Source organism: Argopecten irradians, chromosome 3 (genome assembly GCF_041381155.1).
Source record: "Argopecten irradians isolate NY chromosome 3, Ai_NY, whole genome shotgun sequence".
In the NCBI taxonomy this organism is placed as follows: Eukaryota; Metazoa; Mollusca; class Bivalvia; order Pectinida; family Pectinidae; genus Argopecten; species Argopecten irradians.
The window spans coordinates 35,982,493-36,009,257 of NC_091136.1; the positions used below are offsets into that span (position 1 = coordinate 35,982,493).

Consider the following 26,765-nt stretch of genomic DNA (forward strand, 5'->3'; position numbering starts at 1 on the left):
TGTTTTAACTGTCGTGTTCATGTCATATTTTTGATAGCGAAGGGAGACAAATCGTATTGCGAAGATACATGTCGCCGCGCGAAGGGAGACATGTGTCGCTATGCGAAGAGAGGCAAATCGCTATGCGAAGGGAAACAGATCGCCGTGCGAAGGGAGACAATCCGCCATGCGAAGGGAGACAGGTCGCCGTGCGAATCGAAGTAGTCAGCAATACGAAGGGAAACAGATATTTTTGCTTTCATTTGATAACGTTAGACATTCTATTCATACGCTAAAAAAAAGAAAAAGAAAAAAAAGGATATGGACTACAAATAAAACCTATAATTATCTATAAAGAAAAAAAAAGAAGTAGATATGAAGGTCATGAACTGGGACTAGTGTCATGATTTAGCACGCGGATAGATTAGACTTGTTATGCCGTGGGTCTGTGTTTGTTTTACTTTGTACGTTTTACTCCATTTGAACTGTCGTGATCATGTCATATTTTTGATAGATCTTGAAAGGGGACAGTCCGATATGCGAAGAGAGACAAATCGCCATGCGAAGGGAGACAGTCCGACATGTAAAGGGAGACAGTTTGCCATTCGAAGGGAGATAGATCACCTTGCGAAGGGAGATACTAGTCCGCTTTGCGAAGGGACACGGGTCGCTATGCGAAGGGAGACATTACTAACGAAGTGAAACGAAGGGAAACAACTCTAGTTGATCAGAATGACCGCACATTCTCTCTAAATTGCGCTTTTGAGCGAAGTAATAAAAAAGCTATAAAACTATTAGATGGGCTTGGCACTTTTTTCTTGCAAAATTTTGATGAGACCAAATATTTTGTGAAGAAGCAGTGGTTCTGAAAAAAATAGTCATTAACCATTAATCGTTCGTAATAAGGACCTTGGTGTGAGAGTCTAGCACAAAATATAAAAAAAGCAATATTAAAGTAATGCTCCCTATAACATGAAGTACATTGGTAAATAAACTAGTAAAAAGTGTCCTCTTTTAAGGTTCATTATATAGACCGATATCTTTTGAATCAGAACAAACAAAAAAAGGCAAAGTCTACATTACAGTATTTGAACTCAGACAAGAGAAGTATTGGGTATTAATAACTTACGTAAGAATTAAATGAGTAAAACATCCTTAGCTTTCAAATGAAGTGAACTAGGGCCCGGTTAGAAGCTAGGACACACAGGTCAACAACTGGGACATGGCGGTCAGGATTTAGTCCGACCGAACTAGTACTATGATGTATAATTTTCAGCTAAGCACTGATATCAGGTTAGTACGGTCTACCCGGTACAAGTAACGGACACACAGTTTTTGTGTCCACACCGTATCTACACCAGAATCGCCAGTATACAGGTATGTGATATAGCTTTAAAGGTATATAAAACCTTTAGCGTTTATGTTGTCAACTGATCATCATATGATTTTCTTGACAGTAGATGTGAAGTATACACATATATGTCCCGCCACAATACACATATTGGTGCCGTCGCATAAATCACAACTTGACACACATTCAGTACGCCCATCATGAAGATGTATATGTGTGAACGGTGAAGTACACTACCTAGGTATAAGACAACACGATGAGATAGATACAATCTTTATTTTGTAGAATAAAACACTTGTTGACATAGGGCGATATTAACATATACATGAACACGGAAAATACTCATTACTGCCGGAAGTTTTCGTTGCGATAACCAAATGCTCCGTCAGCTGATCGAGTGACAGACACTGTCTTCGTATCTTCTCCTGGGTAACTATAGGCGTTTGGGTATGCTCGTTGATAATAAAACTAGTCGTCACTGTAAAGTGAATACCAAGCATTTGGCTGTTTGGGTAGCAACATGTAATGGGATACATTTGATGTGTCCGAACGAAGAGAGAAGACTAATTTTGATCTTCTGCTGATTTCAGTTGGGTTCATTACAGTGTATGTGAGAAGATTCTTGTCATTTTTCTTCTGTTTTATGGAGTTAGCCGACTAGCATTCTGTTTAATCATAATAATACTTTTAATCTTCCAGGAGCGCCGCCATGGCACCCGGGACCAAACATTGTGTGGTGTTGTTGCTCTGCTTTGTCGTTTGTGTGGTGCTCACTACTGGAACAGCCGACAAGCCACCAAACATCATCATCATGCTAGCAGACGATCTTGGGTTCGGAGACTTGAGTGGATTCGGTAACACCACCCTGCCGACTCCCCACATCGATAAGTTGATGAAGGAGGGAGTGAAGTTGACACACCATTTGGCGGCAGCAAGTGTATGTACGCCAAGCAGAGCGGCTCTGTTGACCGGCCGCTACCCCATCCGATCCGGTAAGTTACTGAGATGTGTCAGAATTCTTTGACACACATGAAACTACCATTGGGATAGCTAGAAATATAAAAGGAACAGAGATAGGGTTTACCATCAGCGATATACATTGACCAAAACATGTGTGAGTTAGAAAACATATAATAGAATAAGATTCAGAAATGTAATTTTGCGAAAATGAAAGAGAAGTTGAAAGAAATCTTCTGACTTATTTCATTGGCAAATCCAAGTAAAATCTTATAGTATTGTGGAACGATTGGTTCTAGGGATATGGCTCGTATAGGCCTGTAATCCTGTCACCACTGTCTTTATCATATACCAGTGAAATACGTGTATACTGAAACGAAACGATTAGTTAAAACAGAAATCATGTCTTTTATTAGCATATTCGTATTATTGGTTTTTATGAACAGATTGTAGAAATTGGTACTAGTATTTATCATTGGAAAAAAAATCATGCAATTGTAAAAAAAAAAACACTTCCATGAGAGGATCGATTGGCTTTCCATTGAACATTACATTTTTAATGCTTTAGTTACGTCACCTTACTGAGGCATGCTATCATTTCTCATGTTTTATTCTCTGGCTCTGCATTGAAGTTTTTGAGTACGGCGATAGGATGGTCACTTGTCGGTATGATTTCACTGTTCTAGTTATGCGGTTTTGACAGCATGCTAGACAGCATTGTCAAGTCAGCTTCAGTTCGGTGCTCTGGTAAGCATTGATTGGACCATGTTGATGCATATGTATACAATAATGTCATGGGTTTATGCGTTTGGCACACAGAAGAAATCGTCTTTAGATGTCTAAAATTGTTAAAATGACACAAACTACAAATGTGATGCAAACCGATACAGACACGGACAACATGACGGATCGGTAAGCAACTTTCAAAGAAAATCAAAGAGGGTCTTTTCTGAATGCAAGATTTCCATGTTTTCGCCATTGTATGACTTCTCGTCTCCTAGTTAAGATAGAGTTAATTCCCTTAGACTCACATATTAATTCCATATTGTCCGACATTCACGGATGTACTGGTATAAAAGGCTCTTAATTACTTATCACAAAGTATTTTGTGATAGATTTAAAAGTGCTTTAAACTTGTGTGAATAGTTGCTAAATTTTAACATCAGTTATAAGTTTACTTTATGTATATTACGGAAGAATTTGACATTCCTTAGGCTTGATTATATTCTTGATTATATTTACTCTACGTATACATTGTTTTCGCCTCGAAAATTTGACAGTTTTGTTTTGTCCACACGGTTGGAATTACTTCCTTATCCCATATATATTGTTTGTGACATTTGAGATAAAACACATATGTGTTGAAATTGTGTATATCCTCTGGCGACTTACTTCGATACCTTTTACTAATTTTTTTTCATTTTCTATTCTGTTACGTAACCGTATTAATCACTGGTAACCCCAAATGATTTAATCTTGCCGAAACTTGTTAGAATAACGGCAGAATATTTAATTTTTAACAAGTTTTGTCAGAATTAGCATATGTGCTTTTTATTCAGTGTTAACCCTTAATATTAGGACTTTTCCTCAGAATTCCAATTCGATCAGTAAAATTAAAGTGAACAGTCGGGCAAGGATGGCTGAAGTCGGTAAAAATCGTGTGAATGTATCCAGTATAATTTCTTATGAAATGGGAAAATAAAATCTCTCGTCAAAATCTGTCTGCGTACGAAGAAATTAATTTAAAGTATATGAATCCTAAAACGTCCTCCCGGCTGACTATGTCCGTGGTTACATTTCCACGCAGCCTCGCTTTCAATGCTTTCAACTTTTCTTTACTTTAATGGTCAGAACTGGGAAACTAAGTAGAACTTGACCGTCGTATTAATATGTGAGAACTTTTGGAAGGCCAATGAACGCATTTAGACTGGTTTTCTTTGCCCGACTATTCTGCCGTAAAATTAAGTATTTTTCTGTCCGCTGTCGGCGCCGTGACGGCCGACTAACATGTCACGGCCATCCTAAATGCAAAAATGACACTGACAACGGCTAATCAATCTCTCAATGAGCGTTTTCTGTCAATCATAATTCTATAATTTTATTGTCTGTATATTTATATAAGCGTGATGTATTTCAATATAAATAAGTTAAGTCTCCGACTTTGAACGGAACATATCGGGTACATTCTGGACACTCCGGAATAGCCCTCCGTCAAGTCAAAGTTACCATTATTAAATTTTAAAGTTAAACTTCAAGAAATCTTGCGTCATCATTTCACCTTGACAAAACGTACGGAAGTTTCCGTGTGTTATACTTACCAGGTACACTCGTACCTAGAAACGATCTTTATGGGACAGGTACGTTAAACTCCTTAAACTTCCAAGGTATTATCCGTGTTCTATGAGAGATAGCATAATGAAGTCAATGTGAAGTCAATAGTGCATATACACATTCAGTATTGATTCACAATGTAATACAAACAACTGTAATTATCAATTTATGATATCACCTCAAATTAATTTGTGCAATGTTTGCCGTCGTGGAACATGAACAAAGAAATTGAACGACCGATACAGATTATTTTTGTATATTTTTATATATGCAGTTAATGTGTTGCTCTAACAAATGTGTTTGCGGTTTGTGTATGTGTGGTTGTCTACACTCACACAATCAGCAAGTACATCAGTAAGGACGCATGAATGGAACATTATTATCGTCAGCACGTTTGGGCGGAATGCATATATTGAAAGAAGTATGATCATTACTGGAACGAATTTAATCAAACACTGCCTCCACTCCGTTCACGACGACCATCTGTCAAAAATCTTCCGTCCGTCGTTCAGAGCTACGTCATCGCAGCTAGATCATTACGTGTTATTGTCCCGACTACAACGTTATTCAACACGTAAAATTAAAGTTAAAATGATCTCCCTTTTGGCCAAATAATATGGCAAGCTAACATGACATTTATTCAAAGAGCAATGTCGATCCATAATTTCACTGCATATATATATAAGATATCTTGATTGAGATATAAGATATCTCATATAGTATATGAGATATCTCATATAATATATAAGATATTATATAGTATATGAGATAACTCATATATAATTTTTAATTAATCCATAACATATCTCATTTAAGTTATCTATATAAGATATATTGAAATCTCGTTGCTATATATAATATGTCTTATAAAGGAACGAGATTTCAACTAAGGTCCAGAAATGAAGTCTCCCTACCTGGAAGTCATAGAGACTGTACAGTATATACTACTACTCAGCCAGACTCTTGTTGACTCACAGGTTTACGACGCGCGCGAAAAAAAAAAAAAAAAAAACTAAGATTTTTTTTTTTTTTTTTTTTTTTTTTGCGCGCGTCGTAAACCTGTGGTTGGCTTCGCATTCTACGCCAGTATCAAGCGTTTGGTTGAACGAGACAAAAGTATGCATGTATAGATAGGTCACCATTATAGCCAATACATTTATTTATTGTCGCCATGTTCGAATTGACAGCTAGAGTGATGGGAATAAGCTGCTTCTGTGTTTTCAAGACATCTTTTAATGCAACCAAACAGCGGTTGATTCTCCCTTTCAGTGCAATCTCTGTCAATCAATCAATCAATCAATTCTTTTATTCCTCAAAGATGAGATTTACAAAATAATAATAAAATGCTACGAAATCTAATTTTATATAAGATATTTTATATAGCAACGATATTTCAATTATATAAGATATCTTATATATTATATGGGATATCTTATATACATATATAAGATATCTTATTTAATTTCTATATGAGATATCTTATATACTATATAGGATATCTTATATAATTTTATAAGATATCTTATATAACATATGAGATATCTTATATATTTTATGAGATATCTTATATATTTTATGAGATATCTTAAATGCTATATAAGATATCTTATATGTTATATATAGATAGACCTTGCTCCTTCAATAAATGTTAAATTGGCTTCCCATACACATAAAGTAATCTCATCACATTCATACAACTACATACACAACATCCCCACACGCAAAATAAAGTAGGGCTTACACAATTTTTACCATGGGTGTTTAAGATTAGAGAGAGTTTGGATGCGGAATAAACAAGAAAGGAAACAGCTAGAGGAAAGTATTTTGTTTTAAATGGAACTTTAAGATGTTGCTGCCTCCCTAAATCAACACATGGTGCAGTGTTCGAACCCGGTGTGTCACGATGATGTGTGAAATGTGAGTGACAAAAACTGTAACTTTTGATAAATAATGTTGTTATCGTATGATCGCATTACCTACTAAAATAGCCTGGGTCCAACTGTGCGATCATGAAATCATACAAAAAAAAAAAAAGAACATCTTATACTTAGCAAATAGAGAGTCAAATAAAATGCCCATTATTTATTCTTGTGATATTCCACACAAGATATATTGTATTGTACTCGAATGCTGTTTAGCTACGTATGGTTAACGACCTTTATGTATGTACGCATCCTCGATACTCCAGGGATTACTATAATTGACGTTATGATATCAGCTGCTCATAGGTATCATCTGTCTATTCACATATCCTTACGACAGACAGGACAGACACTGCATATGAAACGATCATACTTTCAGCTATGATTTCATTAGGTCAGACACACAAACACACGAACAAATTATTTTTTAGCCTATTTGACCCCTGTTGCCTTGAATGATGGTCATGGTCATTTATTTGAACAAACATGGTAGCCCATCATCCAAGCGTGCAACAGGCCCAATATCTAAAGAAGTTGTTGAAAGAGTTTACCCTATTTGACCCCTGTAACCTTAAATAAAGGTCGAGGCCATTCATTTGAACCAACTTGGTAGCCCTTCATCCCAGCATGCCACAGACCCAATATCAGGTTTCTAGTCCTCTTGGTTATTAAGAAGAAGTCGTATAAAATTTAGCTTATATGACCACTGTGACCTTGAATGGAGGTCAGTGTCATTCATTCGAATAAACGTGATAAGCCTGCATCCCAGCATGCCACAGACCAAATATAATGTCTCTAGGACTCTTGGTTATTAAGAAGTCGTTTAAATATATTTCAGCCTTTTAACCCATGTGACCTTGAATAAAGGTCAAGGTCATTATTTTGAACAAATTTGGTAGCCCTTTATTTTAGTAAGCCACATACCCAATATCAGATCTCTAGGCCTCTTGGTTATTAAAAAGAAGTTGTTTAAACGTTTAAAGCTTTTTGACCCCTGTGACCTTAAATGAAGGTCAAGTTCAATCAAAAGCTTAAGTTTTGTTGACATCTTTCTTTGCTATGTCTCTGCAAAAACTCAAGCATGTATGTTAAGTATTAAAGGCGCTGAAACCTTGAAACTTGACATTTAATATTTCTGACAGCATGCCCTTTCATATCCATGCAACGTTCAAAACTTTTCTGTGGCATATTTTGTTTTTGACCTTTGTTTGACCTTGACATAATCTCTGATAGCATGTCATGAGAAAAACCCGCGCTATGAGAGGATATACCTGAATAATTAAACGAGGACGACAAAGAGCGTACGGTTACGAAGTTATGAACATTTGAACTTTGTTCCAAAAAAGTAGTTTTTTTACGTTTGTGACTTTGACCTTGAACTTTATCATACAAAATTGAACGTACGTTTCAAGAGTTTGTGTACGTATATAATGTGTCCAAAGCTGAGCATCGTACCTTGTTCCATTTGTGAGAAAAAGTGGTAAGAAGGTTTTGTGGAAATAATAAGAATAATAAGAAAAAAGAAAGAAAAAAAAACAGAACAAAAACAATAGGGATTGAATGGAAATCCGTAAAAACTCCTGTCAATACATGGGAGCAACCCCACGTGGATTCAAACTTGACACCCAGAGGTGTGCCCTTAATTCTACTGGTGGATGATTTGTGATACTATTTAACCTTCACGGTTGAACACGCACCTGTACAATATATATGACAAGACTATGTTTGGTTTTTATTGTGTTTTTATTTCTTCGTAGAATCTTTTAATAGAACGTGATCAAAGTGTTTATTTATAAATAAGTAAACTAACAAATACACACTAAATACACGGAAATTTGAGACATCAAAAAATAAATCATAGTCAAACAAAAACAAGGCAGTAAATTTGTCCGGTTAGAAATAGCAGAGTCAAACATTTTGCAATTTTTACATTTTCACTTTTGCCATCCAAATTTGTAACAACCTATCGAGAAACCTACACTAGAGTAGTGATTTGTAGAGTAGTGATGTGTTGTGATGACGCGGTAAGAATATTTTGGTATTGAGAATGAAAATAGACAATAACTTAATTTTGTGTTCGCTATGCTATAACTCAGCAAATATAAAGGCTGCTGTTAAAGCTTATATTCTTTTTACTGGCAGCTGCTGAAGCTCTGTTTTTTACTGATGTGAAATAAAATGAAATATATAACAGAAACCATAAATTGACAAGAATATCCAAATCAACAGGATAACTGAGTAATTAACACAAAGTTACAAAACATTACATAATATCAACTCAATTATGAACATAAAATATAGCATCTATAAAAACAATGGTGGCGAATGAAGGTGTGTAGTATAATGTTTTTATATTGAATATATTAGTAGTTAGATTTATTAAGAATTATTTATAGTAGTAATGTGAGAATGTCACTGCGTTACGTTTATGTTATTCTGTGCACTGCACTGTACTGTATACATTTGCACCACTGATGGACCAAATGGTACAAGGTAATAAAGAACTTAACTGAACTGAACCTACCATTGACAGGCATGGTACCAGCCGGAAGGATGAGAGTGAACATATTTGTCGCCAACAGGGCAGGAATGCTTCCAAATGAGACTACATTGGCTGAGGTGGCGAAGTCTGTGGGATACAAAACTGCCCTTGTGGGTAAGGATTAGAATTTCGTCCTTTTACATTGTATGACTTTCACAAATGTAGACGTAAATATTATGATTACATGTTGGGCTCTTATTTGGCGTTGTAAAATTAATAAATATGCATCGTGGGTATTGTAATTCTCAAGATGTTTGTAACTTTTGGTGGTGAATAACTAGAAAAAAAGACTCTTCTTGATTCGTGGCACGCATAACTTAAGTTACACTAGCCCCTACTAGATGTTGCTATTGCAGGAATACACTGCAAATGTAATGCATCGTTTTCTCTTGTTCGACACTGATGGAAAACAGCACATTGGTTTGATAAGTGTTGTATATATTTGTTAACATTGCGTTCTGTATGTTTATAGTAATGCATGTTGAATGTATTGCTGTCAGAATCGAAGCATTTCAGAGTGAAGCCATGTTTAAAAAAACAACGCCATTTTGAACAAATCATGAACGTGTACAAACAGCTCAATGGACACGACTGTTCTTTGAAATTATTATAGGAAAATGGCACCTGGGTCTCAGTAAGGACACGTTCGAAGATCACCAGATGCATCCCATGAACCAAGGCTTTGACCAGTACTACGGACATATACTGACCAATATGAAGGACTTCAGCGAAGACGGTGAGCGAGTACTGACGTCACAGCGTCCGAGAATTTATTATTCTCTGGGTTCCATTGTCAGTGTCGGGATACTCCTGTTCGTTTGGCTGTACAAGAAACAATACATCGGTAAGGTTCCATTAGTGATTGGGGTCTTCCTCGTACTAGCCCCTGCAGTCTATTTCGTCTTCGCTTTTAACATGTTAAGAATCCTGAACGGCATTGTCTTCAGAAATTATGAGATTGTCGAACAACCAATTAAATTGGAAAGTTTAATGAAGCGATACGTTCAGGAGGGAATGGAATTCTTGGAGGCTCGCGAGAAGGACAAAGAACCGTTTCTATTGGTGCTTTCTTGGGATCACGTTCACACGGCGATGCGTACAAGTAAAGAGTTCAAAGGTCGATCAAAACATGGGCGTTACGGCGATTCAGTTATGGAACTAGACTGGGGAACTGGGGAAATCATGAACAGAATAAAACAAATGAACATTGGAAAGAACACGTTAGTATATTTTACGTCAGATAACGGTGCCCATTTAGAAGAATCTGATATGCATGGCAACAGCGACGGAGGATCGAATGGGATTCTAAAAGGTAAAGAAACACAAGAGTGTTATTGTAAAATTTAGGATGAAAATGATAAAGGAAAACTTGACCACTGGTTTGTAGATTACGATGTTGTATAATACAGCCAAAATGTGTTGTCTCAAAAAGATGGATTAAGTAAAAGGGACAAAATATTTCTGAAAAACTTAATATTTGTTCAGATATCTTGTAGTTTGCAGTCTTTGTGCAGAAAAGTTTTATCCTTGGCCATACTTCCAAATGTATCCACGCTATAATTGTTTTATTCTTTAAGGTGGGAAGGCCCATGGTGCAGTAGATGGGGGTATAAGAGTTCCATCATCAGTGTGGTATCCAGGAAAAATACCTGCTAATATAGTGATAGACGAACCAACCATGCAAATGGATATGTTCACCACGATAACGAAATTGATTGGTGCAGATGTTCCACGTGACCGTTCAATCGACGGACGGGATATGTACCCTCTCTTGGAAGGAAAGAAGCTGATCAGTCCACATGAATTTTTCTTTCATTATTGTGGCCCGACTGTTCAAGCTGTTCGCTATAGACCTCGCTCAGGTAAAACCCACTATCACAGCATACAAGTTATAACAAATAAAACACACATTCATTAGAACAAGGAAGTCTGGAGTCACAAAATGTAATAAAAACTGTTTTTTTACCGAAGGCTTACAACATAGTGTGATATCGAGGGTAGAATATCTCTGTCCTTCATAACCACACATGAAACGGCTTTTTTCTGTGCTACTTAGAAGTTTTTGCAAATTTTAGCATAAAAATGCCGCCATTTTAAATTCTGCTGTAATGACCACTTACATCAAACTTACATGCTTAGAAATTGCATGATATGTTGAAAGCAGATCCCGCTTATTGCCTCCTTACAGTAATATCAGTATGTATCTTAAAATGATGTTCACATTACCATGAACACATATATTTTGTTGGTGATGTGACGTCACGAAGTTGTATTGTACAGGTAGCCACGTAATACAGAATCAGACGACATGAGAATCATGATAATGTTGCATTAGATAGACATCCGTAGGTAAAAGAGACAACATTCCTGTTTGAATTCCTCATTTCATAATAATCATATTCAGTGATGTTTCGTACTACATTTATATTCATTCGAAGTTAAAAACAACCTCAGATACCGCGAAAAGAAAAAGAGAACAGTTCATATTATTCAAGACAATCATTCCGTCTCCTTGAAACTCTATTGTCAATGCAGTTTAAATAGTTTCAAATAAATGATTAATATAATGTTTGTATCATATAGAATCTTAAAGGTTAGATCACTAGTTAGGTAAGGTAAAACACGGTTATAATGCACCCCTGGGGACCAATGAAATAAACGACTTCGTTATAAACATAGTTCGTTATATAGAGGTTCCCTAACACGTCACTGTTGTTTATCATGTTTATCAAACTCGAGTTAGTTAATTTTCAAATTCTTTAGCGAGTGTCTTTTAAAAATTTGAAAATTAACTAACGAGAGTTTAGATAAACATGATAAACAACAGTCACGCATTGGGGAACTTATTTATCCCATAACTTTAGCTCTATAGATATACCGTGGTGACCATTTTCCCGTCTTCATTCAGGGAAACATACCACCATACATTGTATAGTGATACATTAATCTTTCCACCAAAAAATAGTGCCTAAATAGAGAGCCAATATTCTATTGTTTTATACTTTGAATAAGCAACTACCTGCTAAATAGTAAATAGTAAAAGAAAATGCGCTATGAAAAGTAGCCCGAAGTTGAGAGCCAATCAGAATCAAGAGATCTTTGAATTGACCAATCAGAGGCGCCGTAGGTGACACTGGAGTGTGTAAACATAAACGATAACCAACTGCTATGAAATTTATCACATCGGTTTTCCATTGTGAAACATGCATAGTTACGGGATAAACATGTATTACAAACATATGAAGAAACATTGACGTGGAATGACAACTTCTGTATTATAACCATACATTTGTTGTAGGCATGTTCTTAATAAACATGTTTACTGTAACTTACTCTCTCACCTACAATGTAAGGTTACAATTCTAGTTTATCCTATATACGACACTCTTATTGTCCGAATCTGTATTATCAGCTTACATGACTTCCAGACAATACATAAACGTAATGTGTAGACCCAACATGCCATGACGTCATGAAAAGTAGCTGTTATCTTGGCAAATGATTTACGTCATTTTCAAAATAAGGACCAATTTTAATGTAAAGGAATCAAAGAGCGAAATTCAGTAATAATGCTCACAAATGAAATGACAAAGTAAATCCGCCATCTTGTTTGATTAAATTGATTCTGGATTCATGATGTTTATCGTCTTAGAATTGTGTTTCATTTATTTTGGTAAAAGTTCAGATCCTTATATAAATATTGTTGCTTTTTAAACACACTGTTCCAAATAAATAGTGTTTATATACACTTTAAATCCATACGTTCAAAAGGTTCTGGAGGATTTGTTTGCTCCTCATTCAATATCTGTTTTTACCTTTAGGATCAACTGTTTGGAAGCTTGCGTACGAGGAGCCAGACTACTTGCCTGGTACACAAAGATGTCTGTTTGCCTGTAACTGTGAGGACGCCATCAAATTCGAGCAGCCTATTCTTTACGATATCACGTCCGATCCCGGAGAAAGTAAACCAATTGATATCAGCAGCGACAAAAAATACAAGGACTTAGCCGAACTCATGATAAAAGCCACAGAGGAGCACAAAGCTTCCATAGTGCCGGTGGATTGTAGATTGACATTTTTTAAGATATTATGGCGGCCCCATATGCAGCCATGCTGTAATTTCCCTTATTGTAGTTGCAGTGATCATAAGTATAAGCATATAGAATAAGTGCTGTGATATGCTATTGATATGTTTCAATGTACTGTAAACTAATTTATTTTCCCAGCGACTTAACTTAGCGTTTTCATCCTCTGATGATTTAAATTCACGATACACAAGTAAAAAGGAAAATTGTAGTTTTTACACCGCACTCAAAAATAGGTTCGTTCACAGTACAGACGTACAAAGAGGTCAATATGGCATCCATACGGACCTGTTAGAATCAAGTGTTCGCTCTTAAATTCGAACAGGTCAGTATAACACAATATTGGCCAAATTGAAGGTGCTTTCGTGTTTTTGTCATAGAAAACCTGTAAAGTTGAAATCTTACGGTATCTCTGGAAATTCATTGTCTTGGATTATCATCAAGCTTTATTTCCCCCGTTAGAGGATATTGAATACAATCAAATCCACACAAAAATAAAGAAAAAAGTAATGAAAATAAAAGTTAACTAGGTCGGAGCTCGCTGCTGAAATATACAACTTATGAATAAATTATATAGCCGCGCGGTTCAGTAACGTTGGTTAACTTCAATAGTTCACAAAAGGCATCGCTTAACGCGTACAACATATTGAATTGACTTTATAAAGAATTGTCTTTGGTCTGCAACACTGGTGAAGGGGATTCCTGTACTGGCTCCTAAAAGGCTATGGGTGAAGGAGGAATGATCCAAATTTTCAATGAAATTGAAAATAGAAAGGTCAAGTTCAGATTGAATATCTTCCATGAAAGTTTGTCTTAGGGTGTCGTAGAATCTACATTCAGAACAAAGATGAACTGCAGCGTTGTCAAAAGTCAGAGAGCAGAGCGGACACTGGTTACCGGCAAACACTCTCGGTACTGCCAACACTTTACATAAACAGTAGATGGTCTTAATATCGGACAAAGATTCAGCAGCAAGCCACAGTATATATGGGTCGTATGAGGAATGTACAGTATTAAAAAAGGATAAGTCATTATCGTTTGCCATACGATCCTCGAGCGCCGAATTTTCACGTAATCTGATATTGGAATTTATTATACGTTTCCATTGAAAACTACCTAAGTAATAGGAGTTAGAAAGTACTTATTAATAACTGTTCTTCAGATTCCGGTTCTATAAAGGCTGGTGTTGCCCAAGGTTCAATTTTGGACCTCTACTTTTCTTGATCTATATTAACGACATTGCAGAAATACTAGAATCTACAACGCGTCTTTTTGCTGATGATACATCTCGAAAGTTTCTTCTTCTACATGTCTTGAGATACCAACTGTGTTAAATAGGGATCTAGGGGCTTTAAACAGATGAGCAAATACTTGGCTTGTTACCTTTTATCAAAATAAGACTGAAATTATTTTTTATTAGCAATTCAAATGATATTGATGATGATCTTATTTCTATAGATTTTTTTTTAAATTAAGCAGTATACATAGACACCTCGGTGTAACTTTTAACTCAGATGCAAAATGGTCCGATTATAAAAATGAAGTCTATAAATCAGCGATGAAAAAAATAATGTTTTACGGAAGCTTAAATACATGTTTAAGCGTGCGGATCTATTAAGGATCTAAAAAACCTACATATAACCAGTTTTAGAATATGCATGTGAAGTTTGGGATGGGTGTACTTTGGATGATTCAGAAAAATAACAAAAAAGGTTAAGCGTGAAGCAGCTAGAATAATAACAGGTCTACCATCATATGCTAGGAACTATTCATTATAGATAGAAACAGGTAATGAATTCCTTTCGTCTAGAAGAGAGAGACGTAAAATGGAGAGACACCAAACTCCAAATTTCTTAGCTAACTTACTTCCTACTTTTTAGGTGTAAATAGACAAGGCCTCAGAAATATGTTCAACTTTAGAATTCCAAATTGCAGGCTTTCAATTACTAATATGTCTTTTCTTCTTTCATCTTCAAGAATTTGGAAATTCCTTGATTTTGATGTCAGATCAATGCCTTTCGCATCTTTTAAATCAGCTCTCTTCTCTAACTTACCTCTTCCTGTACTCCGCTAGTACCTTTATGGGGATAGAAAATTAACATACTTCATTCCAGGTTAAGACATAAATTCAGTTCTCTTAAGTACGACCTCTACCATGCTAACCTGTTCCCAGACTCAATCTGTTTATGTTGCGGTAACTATTGTTAGAATGCCTACCACTATTTTTTGAATGTCAAACATATTTAGCTGCTCGCGCAGATCTAATTAATTCTTAAAATAATTCAGATTTACATGTACCATTATCGCTTGATTTATTATTGTTTGGAAATGAACATATGTCTTTGAAAGTAAATTGTGGTGTTTTTAGTAAAGTGCTTATTTTCATAAGATCCAGTGGAACATTTTAACATGTTTATTTCATAAATGTATATATAAATATTTATCTGTATGTAAAAGTAAGTCATCGTTTTTGATGTCAATGTATATTACCAGTCTGTGCTGTCATCTGTTGTCTATGTAACTTTGTGAGGAGATGGCTTCATAAGTTGTCATAACTTGTGCCAGACTCCTTTTTCCATTTGGTAAATAAAATATGTTTAAAGTAACAAGTAGGAGAAAACACGAGTGCCCATAGAAATCTCACGTGATCGGGCAGGTGACTCATATCCTTTTCACGTCCGTGCTGGGGATCGGACCCCAGTCAGCTAGGTGAAAGGCGAGCGCTTTTACTACTGCACCTTTTGAATATTATATGAATTGAGACATGATAAACATTGTTATCCTTCATACGCATGTCTGATAGTAATAAGTGTCAACAATAGATAATGAGGGAGGGGGCAATATTAAAACACAAGAATTTCATTTATTGTTCAATACCTTATCAATAATTTTTAACTTTTTTTTCCAGTAGTCTATCGAAGCCCACACGTTTTAATGGAATAAGGTGTATAACTATTTCACAACAACTGATAAACATGTATGATGTTTTATGATTGTTGTCTCGTCAGTAGCCGTAGTCCAGGAAGGCGAGACTAAGGTGTTGTTTTTCCGGTGACGTCAACATTTGCGTCAAAGTCCACTTTTGAGTGTTAAGTTAATCACATCTGATTAATTTGAAACTTGTCGGAAGTTACTCTCATCACACACTACTCATTGACAAATATTGATATAGAATTGTAATTAGTTTTTGAAACGGTAGACTATTTATAGATATAATCACATCTTCATTACAAAAATATTGCAATCAATCTGAGTGTGATATTTTGGAGTCAAATCATCTTGAAGCAGCACGCATTATAACTGGTTTAAGAAGGGGAACAAGTCACGCTATAATTTATAGAGAATCTGGCCTAGTACCACTTATTAAACGAAGACATCTACATCGAAATATAACTCTTTTTTTCATATATTTGATAAAAATTGCCCTTCTCATATTTATGAATTATTACAATTCAATTCATTTCAATTCAACTTTATTGCTTCCTTACATCCATACAAAAGGGATCGATAGCAAAACATACATGTACATAACACATAGTAGATCAAAACAAAAACTTAAACATTTATCAAGCCAGCTTTCCTCAGTTCAAATGACTTTTGAACAAAGAGGCCTAAATCCTGCAGAAGTTTTAGATCATTAGAAGACACGAGTCGTATCAAATTTTCAAAACCTGTTGGATGGTGGTTAATTGCATCTTTATGACTATTAAAGAAAATTGTTCTCACTGTAGAGTTAACGGAACACTTAAATGAAGTGGGTTTCATCCTAAATTTCTTTACAAAATTTGCATAACCGCAGAGAACGGGGAATCTTTTTTACCCTACCCGCCTCGATTTCTAAACTGTGGTTGCTAATTCGCAGTTTTGCGAGCAATTTTCTTAATCCAAAATCCTTAACAGAAAGATATGCTCCTTCCTTATAGTTTTGTTTAAATTTACTTTATAAAAAAGTTTTACTGTTATTATCTGAATTATATATCTTAGTTGTGAAAATGGCTTTGAATGTATAATTTTCTTAATTCAAAATTCTTAACAGAAAGATATGTTTCTTCTTTGTTATAAGTGATAATTACAATTTTCGACATAACAGATTATTTAATGTTCTTGCTGCTAGAGCCTAGTTATATAAAAACAACTTCTTCCCGTCTATTATGACCGAGTGGAACGAACCGTCCAGTCCATTTACTACAATGTCATCTGTTTGATCCATCAAAAATTTTTACAGTAAATACATATATCAATGATAAAAGAGCTCAATGTTCCGATATTTCAAATATAATGTGATCGTATGTCAAATATTATATTATGTCAATTAAGGAATTTTGCTAGTAACCTTAATACGGATCCCTTTAATTCTCATCTCAGTGACAGTCCAGCCTGCTTGTGTGGATTTTAATACGAAGATTGTGAACACTATCGTCTATACTATCCTTTATACGTCAACCCAAAACGGCTCATTTATAATTCTACCTTGTAACTTGACAATGATATACGACTGACAACGCAAACATTTTTACATGCTCTGAAAGACACGATATTAATATCAATAAAGCTAAATTGGATAAAGTCCCGTGCTTTGTCATGGATACCAATAGATTTCGTTGAATTCGTTGAATATCTTGTAAAAAAATTGTTTTCTTTTTGTAATGATATAAACTAGGAGACATTTTTAATATGATGTTAATATCAATATCTAGCTTGATGTTTTAGGATATCATCATTAGATAAAAATAGCAATCGAGATTATCTATCTATCTATATATATAAGTGATAATTTCACTTTATCAAATGGGGCGAAAGCGGTCACTAGTCAGTCGTTATTGTTTTTATTTCTTATAGATTTCGTCCGTAAGGATTTTTCTTCATATTTGTTGTATATGAATATTTACTGATTTGTATATATTGTTAATATGTAAGGAGAGGGCGTGTATAGGCACGTTGCCTGTTGCCCAATTCCAATTGTCTTTAACATCAGACAATAAACTATTCTGAAATGAAAAGGAATGCGAAAATAGGCATCACGAACCTTCCACCTTTACCCTGTTCAAAATTAGTAACATACGTGCTATTGTAGTTAACATACATAAAACACATTATCATGACTATTATTATTTAAATATATATCGAATGTGCAATGTTAACAAATATGTGTTTCTCTTCATGCTGTACATTTTCTCAAACACTCGGTTATCACTATATAAAAGGCAGGCGTTACTACCGCATAGTTTTTACGTCTAATTAACACAAAAAATAATATAAAATAATCTATTTGGCTTTTGGTACATGCGTAATCATTACTTTATTCCATATAGGACATAGTGTCACAGAATTTTTTCGGAACAGTTATTAATGTTTTTAATATTTTTATCTTAAGGAAATATTAGAAGCTCAAACTTTCCAATGGTGTTTAATGCTGTAACTTTTGTAACTGAAAAAATACCAGTTCGTCTGCTTTTGTTTTTTATTGAGAAAAATACTATTTGTCAGCGGTGGAGCATCTTTTTAAAACGTCTTATTCCACAGTCAGGGCCATTTAAGGACGTGCCAGGCTTGTTGTTGGAGGAAAGCCGGAGTACACGGAGAAAAAACACCGACCAGTGGTCGCTAGCTGACAATTGCCGTAAATGAGATTCCAACTCGGAATCCAGAGGTGGAGAGCTTGTGGTAATATGTCGGGACATTTTCCCCAAGGATAAAAAATATTTAAATTTTTCCCGTGAATAGGACGCAGGATTTGGGTCCCCCGAGGTTCCAAACAAAACAAACAAATAAAAAAATTAAACCGGGACATCTTAACCATTCGGCTACCGCGGCCCTATATAATTATCAATAAATATATATATTCAATCATAACCCAATAGTAACACTATTCACTGTTAGCGTAATTTCGTGACGATAATAAAAGTTTCTATTGTTTGGCACTTTTGATATTTATGGTCTAACAACATTGATGAAGTTCCCAAAACTGCCTCTTATAATAGTATTTTAATAAAAATGACAAACATTTAATAGATGATGCGGTAGACACGATATCAAATATGATACCCGAATCAGACCGCCATCCTGTTATATTTGCATTGCATACATATATGCATGTTTTCTATACTAGGTTGACATTTGATAATACAATTTTAAGTGGAAGCAGACCACTTAATGTATTGCAAAGTACGAACACTACATAGTTACTCTCTTTACACTTGAAACATTATGTAGCTACACTGCAAAACTTATTAAGCGTGTCAGACACGGAAATTGAAGGACGCTTTGTATATTGCGTCCGCAACTCGTAGTACATTGTATGTATTATAAACCATGGACCAGAGACACCTATTGATTAAGCTGACAGCGATCGTCTCCATCTCATCTGGAGGACATCTAGATAACTGTGACAATATCACAGAATACAGTGAATCAGCTGATTTCCTACAATTCCTTGTATCCTTTCCCTGAGGAGAGATCAACATTTAAGTAGTTATGTTGGAGATGGAGTTCGACTCAACTAAGGACACTTCATCGGAGAAGAAGGTGAGTTTTTTTTATTTGTATAGTAATTGTTGGTTTATGAATGTGAGTATGTAACTGTCTAACAATGTCATTCACTAGCTCTTTCAAGGATTATTTCAAACAAGAGTAGGTACAACGACTAATATTAGAATATCATTCTTATTTAAATAGCTATATATATCCACCGTATGTAATTGATAGCTGATACTGAATGTACACTAATTATTGATGTTATTCCCTCAAAAAATTACCTTTGTCTGTTTTGTACAAACATTATACCATAAAGGCGGTTATCTTCGCTGGTCAAAATGTTCGCGAATTTTACCTCAAAATATGAAAATTTCATTTTACTGAATCAAACCTTCGCGATTTGGCCTGAATTGTATATCAATATATATATTCTTGATATGGGCAGTGGCCCGCAAAATCGCGAAAATAGCCAGCTAAATGGTATTCAGAATATTGTAAATTACAAATAATAAGGATATTAGCACGGTTTTATGCTTATAAACCAAAACAACCTCAAGACGTTTACAAATGATGTCAATTATTGATTCAGATAGTGTTACTGCCAGGACTAAAACATCTGATCGGCATCATGTATAATTGAGCAGGCTGCCACATTGACATGTTGTTGCATGCCATTGTGAAATTAAGGCCCTGGTGACAATTTAGCATGAATGACCTATTTCTCTGTTAATTCATGCATGTTAATAGAAAAGGATGAGAGGGAGTAGAATAAGCTAAATGCATAAGGACAAAAAACAACAAACATTGAGTTGATTATATGTGGTTACAATTCACAGATTTCTTATGTGAAAAAAGTAAATGATGGAATGCAACAGATAATTACAATCTTATTAACATAGGAATGTCAGAGAGTAAGGTAAAGTAAAATAGTGTGTAGATTTGGGGAGCAGATAATCAAATGTCTGTGTCCATTTAGCATGGACGAGATGTCGATATTCCTCGTGATGGACTTTACGTCAGAGAGTAAAGATATGGTCATTGGCTTATCCTCTCTACATCATGCCCCGGGTATAGATCCTGATATCTATTTAGGAAGACAGTCTAGCCTTGTTTCAATGTTATACCCTAAAAACATCAATACAGGTATTGATTGTCTGAAAAAGATAATAGGCCGGGTACGTCTATTCGATCTAAGTATAGCCGTGTAACTTTCAGAAAATAAATACCTATGATATTGCACATCTGAAGTGGAGACGACTGGAACGAATTCACCTCTATCTAAAGCTGAACTTAAAACTTCCCTCCTGTATGATAACCAGCCAAATTTATCCCACCGTCATTACACTTCAGACTAGCTGTCATCTTGATACACAAGGAAGTTACTTTAAACACTAGGGTTAAGGGAGATCTACATCGTTAACTTTTTTTAACTATTCAATAAGATATCGATTTTACGGGAATTTAATTTCGTTGCACGTATTAACAGTGGCCCTAGGTAATAATAAAAGTAATAAATTTTATTTTACATCGATTGCGAAACAAATTATACCACTTATTCAAATCTTTCAATGGCCCGGGTGAAAGCGCGTAAGGAAAGAGTGGGAAGAAACCGGAGTGCCCGGAGAAAACCCACGTAATCGGGCAAGTGACCCCTGTCTTTTCACGTCCGTGTCGTGGATCGAACCCCGGCTGAGCCGTTTACAAGTTTCATTTCGCCATAAAGAAGCTACAAACAGCGGTATTATATCGGCTTAAAGACTTTTTGGAGCATAAATCTGCAAGTGTGTATATATTCCAACGATAAAGGCTTTATTTATCAGCATATTTTCATAATACATTGTATTTATAATCAGATTATCTGCGATATAAAAAAAAAATGGAAAATTTTCTGGGAAAAAACCAACGTATATTTAAAAAGAGGTAGTTTCTAAACGCAGGTGTATGTTGTATGAATCTAGTCAGTTGGCAATCCTGACTATATTGACCTACACTATCAATCAGTTTGTTGGTTAGGTGACCACAGCACACCATTTTACAATATACGTATTCTGAGTGCTTCCAATGCTGAGTAGCTCCGTTTCTCCAAACTGTCTTCGCATGAGACTAATGTACCACACATAGATCGTCATTCATATTTCATTGGATTCCCTTTTTATTTCATTTGATCATAGTGTTTTTATACTTGACTTGTGATAACACACTAGTGTAAGTAGTGGGGGAGAACAACACTTAGGTTTAGTCAAGTAGGTACGAGTTACACTGTTAAACACGAAAAACATGTGTGCTTAAACTACAAGTCAATGGGTTACACCAGAGACGGAACTTCTAAGGACAATAATCTGTTTATATTCTGAATACATTAACGCTAACACCCGTGTATCTGTATCCGCCATGGGTCAGAAACATTGTGATTAATGTTACAATGGTTATCACCATCTCAACAAGAGAAAGTCTTACAACTTGCGACAAAATGGTAGAAAAAAGGATGTCAGGTTTTCCTTACATACGTCCGATTGACAGACAGGTAAACAATATCAAAGCAAAGACATAAACAATACACAGTACACAGAGCTGAAATTGACTTAAAAACAGAGAAAAAGACAGATAGATATAACGGGAGAGAACTGTTCAACCAAAGAAACAGACAGATAGATATAACGGGATAGACCTGTTCATACAGCACCAGCTAAACACAAAAAACCAGGGAAACAGACTGATAGATATAACGGGACAGAACTGTTCATACAGCTCCAAACCAGAGAAACAGACAGATAGATATAACGGGACAGAACTGTTCAACCAGAGAAACAGACAGAGAGATATAACGGGACAGAACTGTTCATACAGCTCCAGCTAAACACAAAAAACAGAGAAAGAGACACATAGATATAAGGGGACAGAACTGTTCATACAGCACCAGCTAAACACACAAAAAAACCAGAGAAACAGACAGATAGATATAACGGGACAGAACTGTTCATACAGCTCCAAACCAGAGAAACAGACCGATAGATATAACTGGACAGAACTGTTCAACCAGAGAAACAGACAGATAGATATAACGGGACAGAACTGTTCATACAGCTCCAGCTAAACACAAAAAACAGAGAAACAGACAGATAGATATAACGGGACAGAACTGTTCATACAGCACCAGCTAAACACAAAAACCAGACGATCAGACAGATAGATATAACGGGACAGAACTGTTCATACAGCTCCAGCGAAACACAAAAACCAGAGAAACAGACAGATAGATATAACGGCACAGAACTGTTCATACAGCACCAGCCAAACACAAAAACCAGAGAAACTGACAGATAGATATAACGGGGCAGAACTGTTCAACCAGAGAAACAGACAGATAGATATAACGGGACAGACCTGTTCATACAGCACCAGCTAAACACAAAAAACCAGAGAAACAGACTGATAGATATAACGGGACAGAACTGTTCATACAGCTCCAAACCAGAGAAACAGACAGATAGATATAACGGGACAGAACTGTTCAACCAGAGAAACAGACAGATAGATATAACGGGACAGAACTGTTCATACAGCTCCAGCTAAACACAAAAAACAGAGAAACAGACAGATAGATATAAGGGGACAGAACTGTTCATACAGCACCAGCTAAACACAAAAACCAGACGATCAGACAGATAGATATAACGGGGCAGAACTGTTCAACCAGAGAAACAGATAGATAGATATAACGGGACAGAACTGTTCCTACAGCACCAGCTAAACACAAAAAACAGAGAAACAGACAGATAGATATAACGGGACAGAACTGTTCATACAGCTCCAGCGAAACACAAAAACCAGCGAAACAGACAGATAGATATAACGGGGCAGAACTGTTCAACCAGAGAAACAGACAGATAGATATAACGGGACAGAACTGTTCATACAGCACCAGCTAAACACAAAAACCAGAAAAACAGACAGATAGATATAACGGGGCAGAACTGTTCAACCAGAGAAACAGACAGATAGATATAACGGGACAGACCTGTTCATACAGCACCAGCTAAACACAAAAAACCAGAGAAACAGACTGATAGATATAACGGGACAGAACTGTTCATACAGCTCCAAACCAGAGAAACAGACAGATAGATATAACGGGACAGAACTGTTCAACCAGAGAAACAGACAGATAGATATAACGGGACAGAACTGTTCATACAGCTCCAGCTAAACACAAAAAAACAGAGAAACAGACAGATAGATATAAGGGGACAGAACTGTTCATACAGCACCAGCTAAAAACAAAACACAAAAAATCCCAGAGAAACAGACAGATAGATATAACGGGACAGAACTGTTCATACAGCTCCAAACCATAGAAACAGACAGATAGATATAACGGGATAGACCTGTTCATACAGCACCAGCTAAACACAAAAAACCAGGGAAACAGACTGATAGATATAACGGGACAGAACTGTTCATACAGCTCCAAACCAGAGAAACAGACAGATAGATATAACGGGACAGAACTGTTCAACCAGAGAAACAGACAGATAGATATAACGGGACAGAACTGTTCATACAGCTCCAGCTAAACACAAAAAACAGAGAAAGAGACACATAGATATAAGGGGACAGAACTGTTCATACAGCACCAGCTAAACACACAAAAAAAACAGAGAAACAGACAGATAGATATAACGGGACAGAACTGTTCAAACAGCTCCAAACCAAGAGAAACAGACCGATAGATATAACTGGACAGAACTGTTCAACCAGAGAAACAGACAGAAAGATATAACGGGACAGAACTGTTCATACAGCTCCAGCTAAACACAAAAAAACAGAGAAACAGACAGATAGATATAACGGGACAGAACTGTTCATACAGCACCAGCTAAACACAAAAACCAGACGATCAGACAGATAGATATAACGGGACAGAACTGTTCCTACAGCACCAGCTAAACACAAAAAACAGAGAAACAGACAGATAGATATAACGGGACAGAACTGTTCATACAGCACCAGCGAAACACAAAAACCAGAGAAACAGACAGATAGATATAACGGCACAGAACTGTTCATACAGCACCAGCCAAACACAAAAACCAGAGAAACTGACAGATAGATATAACGGGGCAGAACTGTTCAACCAGAGAAACAGACTGATAGATATAACGGGACAGAACTGTTCATACAGCTCCAAACCAGAGAAACAGACAGATAGATATAACGGGACAGAACTGTTCAACCAGAGAAACAGACAGATAGATATAACGGGACAGAACTGTTCATACAGCTCCAGCTAAACACAAACAAACAGAGAAACAAACAGATAGATATAAGGGGACAGAACTGTTCATACAGCACCAGCTAAACACAAAAACCAGACGATCAGACAGATAGATGTAACGGGGCAGAACTGATCAACTAGAGAAACAGATAGATAGATATAACGGGACAGAACTGTTCCTACAGCACCAGCTAAACACAAAAAACAGAGAAACAGACAGATAGATATAACGGGACAGAACTGTTCATACAGCTCCAGCGAAACACAAAAACCAGAGAAACAGACAGATAGATATAACGGGACAGAACTGTTCATACAGCACCAGCTAAACACAAAAACCAGAGAAACAGACAGATAGATATAACGGGGCAGAACTGTTCAACCAGCTAAACAACAAAAACCAGAGAAACAGACAGATAGATATAACGGGACAGAACTGTTCATACAGCACCAGCTAAACACAAAAACCAGAGAAACAGACAGATAGATATAACGGGACAGAACTGTTCATACAGCACCAGCTAAACACAAAAACCAGAGAAACAGACAGATAGATATAAACGGGACAGAACTGTTCAACCAGAAAACAAACAGACAGATAGATATAACGGGACAGAACTGTTCATACAGCTCCAGCTAAACACAAAAACCAGAGAAACAGACAGATAGATATAACGGGACAGAACTGTTCATACAGCACCAGCGAAACACAAAAACCAGAAAACAGACAGAGAAACAGACGATAGATATAAACAAACTGTCATACAAACCAGCAGATAATATAAACAAACTTCAACAGCACAAACACAAAAAAACCAGAGAAACAGACAGATAGATATAACGGGACAGAACTGTTCATACAGCTCCAAACCAGAGAAACAGACAGATAGATATAACGGGACAGAACTGTTCAACCAGAGAAACAGACAGATAGATATAACGAGACAGAACTGTTCATACAGCTCCAGCTAAACACAAAAAACAGAGAAACAGACAGATAGATATAACGGGACAGAACTGTTCATACAGCACCAGCTAAACACAAAAAACAGAGAAACAGACAGATAGATATAACGGGACAGAACTGTTCATACAGCACCAGCTAAACACAAAAAAACCCAGAGAAACAGACAGATAGATATTACGGGACAGAACTGTTCATACAGCTCCAAACTAGAGAAACAGACAGATATAGATATAACGGGACAGAACTGTTCAACCAGAGAAACAGACAGATAGATTTAACGGTCAGAACTGTTCATACAGCCCCAGCGAAACACAAAAACCAGAGAAACAGACAGATAGATTTAACGGTCAGAACTGTTCATACAGCTCCAGCGAAACACAAAAAACAGAGAAAAAGACAGATAGATATAACGGGACAGAACTGTTCATACAGCTCCAGCGAAACACAAAAAACAGAGAAACAGACAGATAGATATAACGGGACAGAACTGTTCATACAGCACCAGCTAAACACAAAAACCAGAGAAACAGACAGATAGATATAACGGGACAGAACTGTTCATACAGCACCAGCGAAACACAAAAACCAGAGAAACAGACAGATAGATATAACGGGACAGAACTGTTAATACAGCTCCAGCGAAACACAAAAACCAGAGAAACAGACAGATAGATATAACGGGACAGAACTGTTAATACAGCTCCAGCGAAACACAAAAACCAGAGAAACAGGTCGACAGATAGATATTACGGGACAGAACTGTTCATACAGCTCCAGCGAAACGCAAAAACCAGAGAAACAGACAGATACATGTAGATATAACGGGACAGAACTGTTCATACAGCACCAACTAAACACAATACCAGAGAAACAGACAGATAG

General features: G+C 36.2%; 2 protein-coding genes across 3 annotated transcripts in view; both read left to right on the forward strand.

Moving 5' to 3' along the window:
* Window positions 1–1,038: 1,038 nt before the first annotated feature.
* LOC138318408 (steryl-sulfatase-like) lies at window positions 1,039–15,776 on the forward strand. Of its 2 annotated transcripts, none has more exons than XM_069260732.1 (6): window positions 1,039–1,356; window positions 2,030–2,322; window positions 9,074–9,196; window positions 9,696–10,394; window positions 10,660–10,944; window positions 12,904–15,776. In XM_069260732.1, the coding sequence occupies exons 2-6, from the start codon at window positions 2,040–2,042 to the stop codon at window positions 13,248–13,250; spliced, it is 1,737 nt and encodes a 578-aa protein (XP_069116833.1). In that variant the 5' UTR covers window positions 1,039–1,356; window positions 2,030–2,039; the 3' UTR covers window positions 13,251–15,776. The 2 variants fall into 2 exon arrangements, with proteins under 2 accessions (XP_069116833.1, XP_069116834.1); XM_069260733.1 differs by lacking the exon at window positions 1,039–1,356 and adding an exon at window positions 1,417–1,759.
* A 2,759-nt stretch (window positions 15,777–18,535) lies between these two features.
* Window positions 18,536–26,765, forward strand: part of LOC138318409 (beta-1,4-galactosyltransferase 4-like) — a 33,008-nt gene continuing 24,778 nt past the window's right edge. Inside the window, exon 1 of the mRNA XM_069260735.1 lies at window positions 18,536–19,692. Coding sequence (XP_069116836.1) covers window positions 19,642–19,692 — 51 coding nt within the window. The 5' untranslated portion in view covers window positions 18,536–19,641. The remainder of the gene's footprint in view (window positions 19,693–26,765) is intronic.